The sequence below is a fragment of the Neopelma chrysocephalum genome, unplaced genomic scaffold, assembly GCF_003984885.1.
Source record: "Neopelma chrysocephalum unplaced genomic scaffold, ASM398488v2 Primary Assembly neopelma1_77138, whole genome shotgun sequence".
Taxonomy (NCBI): Eukaryota; Metazoa; Chordata; class Aves; order Passeriformes; family Pipridae; genus Neopelma; species Neopelma chrysocephalum.
The window spans coordinates 1-732 of record NW_020910143.1 but is presented as its reverse complement, the minus strand read 5'-3'; the positions used below and the strand labels follow the sequence as shown (position 1 = coordinate 732).

Sequence of the window (732 nt, the reverse complement as noted above, 5' to 3'; positions counted from 1 at the left end):
CCCCCCCCAGGTGTGTCCCTCCCCCAGGTGTGCCCCTCTCACCTTCTCTGCGTCGTCCTTTCGCACCTGTCTGAGCCCCGCCCTCAGGTCGGTGCCCACGCGATGTTTGGCCCCGAGCAGGGCCGTCATCATCGCGTCGGCCGACAGACGGACACGCCGCAGGTTGGGCCGCACGAACCGACCCGCGGCCACCCGGCGCTTCAGCTCCTCCATCTGGGGGGGACAGGGACCCCCTGAGACCCCCCAATATCCCCTGACACCCCCATGGCCACCCGGCGCTTCAACTCCTCCATCTGGGGGGGACAGGGACCCCCTGACACCCCCTGAAACCCCCCCAGACCCACACACCCACCCGGCACTTCAGCTCCTCCATCTGGGGGGGACAGGGACCCCCTGACACCCCCTGACACCCCCAGACCCCCCAGGACCCCCCCGCTCCTTCACCCGACGGGGGGGGGGGGACACTTTGGGGACACTTTGGGGACACCGGGGGGTCCCGGGGGGTCAGAGTGGGTGTCCCCACCTCAGTGAGGTTCTTGCTGACGCGTGTCCCCATGTCGTAACGCTCCTCATCCACCCGCCCCACGCGGGCGTGCAGCTCCCGGCACAGAGCCTGGGGAAGGGGGGGGTACAGATGGGATCGGGACCCCCGGCACCCCCCAGATCCCACCCAGAGCCCCCGGGACCCCCCCAAACCCACCCAGAGCCCCCGGGACCCCCCAGAGCCCCCAG

At 71.0% G+C, this 732-nt stretch overlaps 1 protein-coding gene across 1 annotated transcript; it reads right to left on the bottom strand.

Moving 5' to 3' along the window:
* Positions 1–15: 15 nt before the first annotated feature.
* Positions 16–646, bottom strand: LOC113979387 (troponin I, cardiac muscle-like; the record flags this gene model as incomplete). The annotated part of the gene is made up of 2 exons (XM_027706791.1): positions 16–213; positions 524–646. Coding segments are annotated over 2 exons (321 nt in total), but the record flags the coding sequence as incomplete, so codon positions are not given.
* Between the last annotated feature and the right edge of the window lie 86 nt (positions 647–732).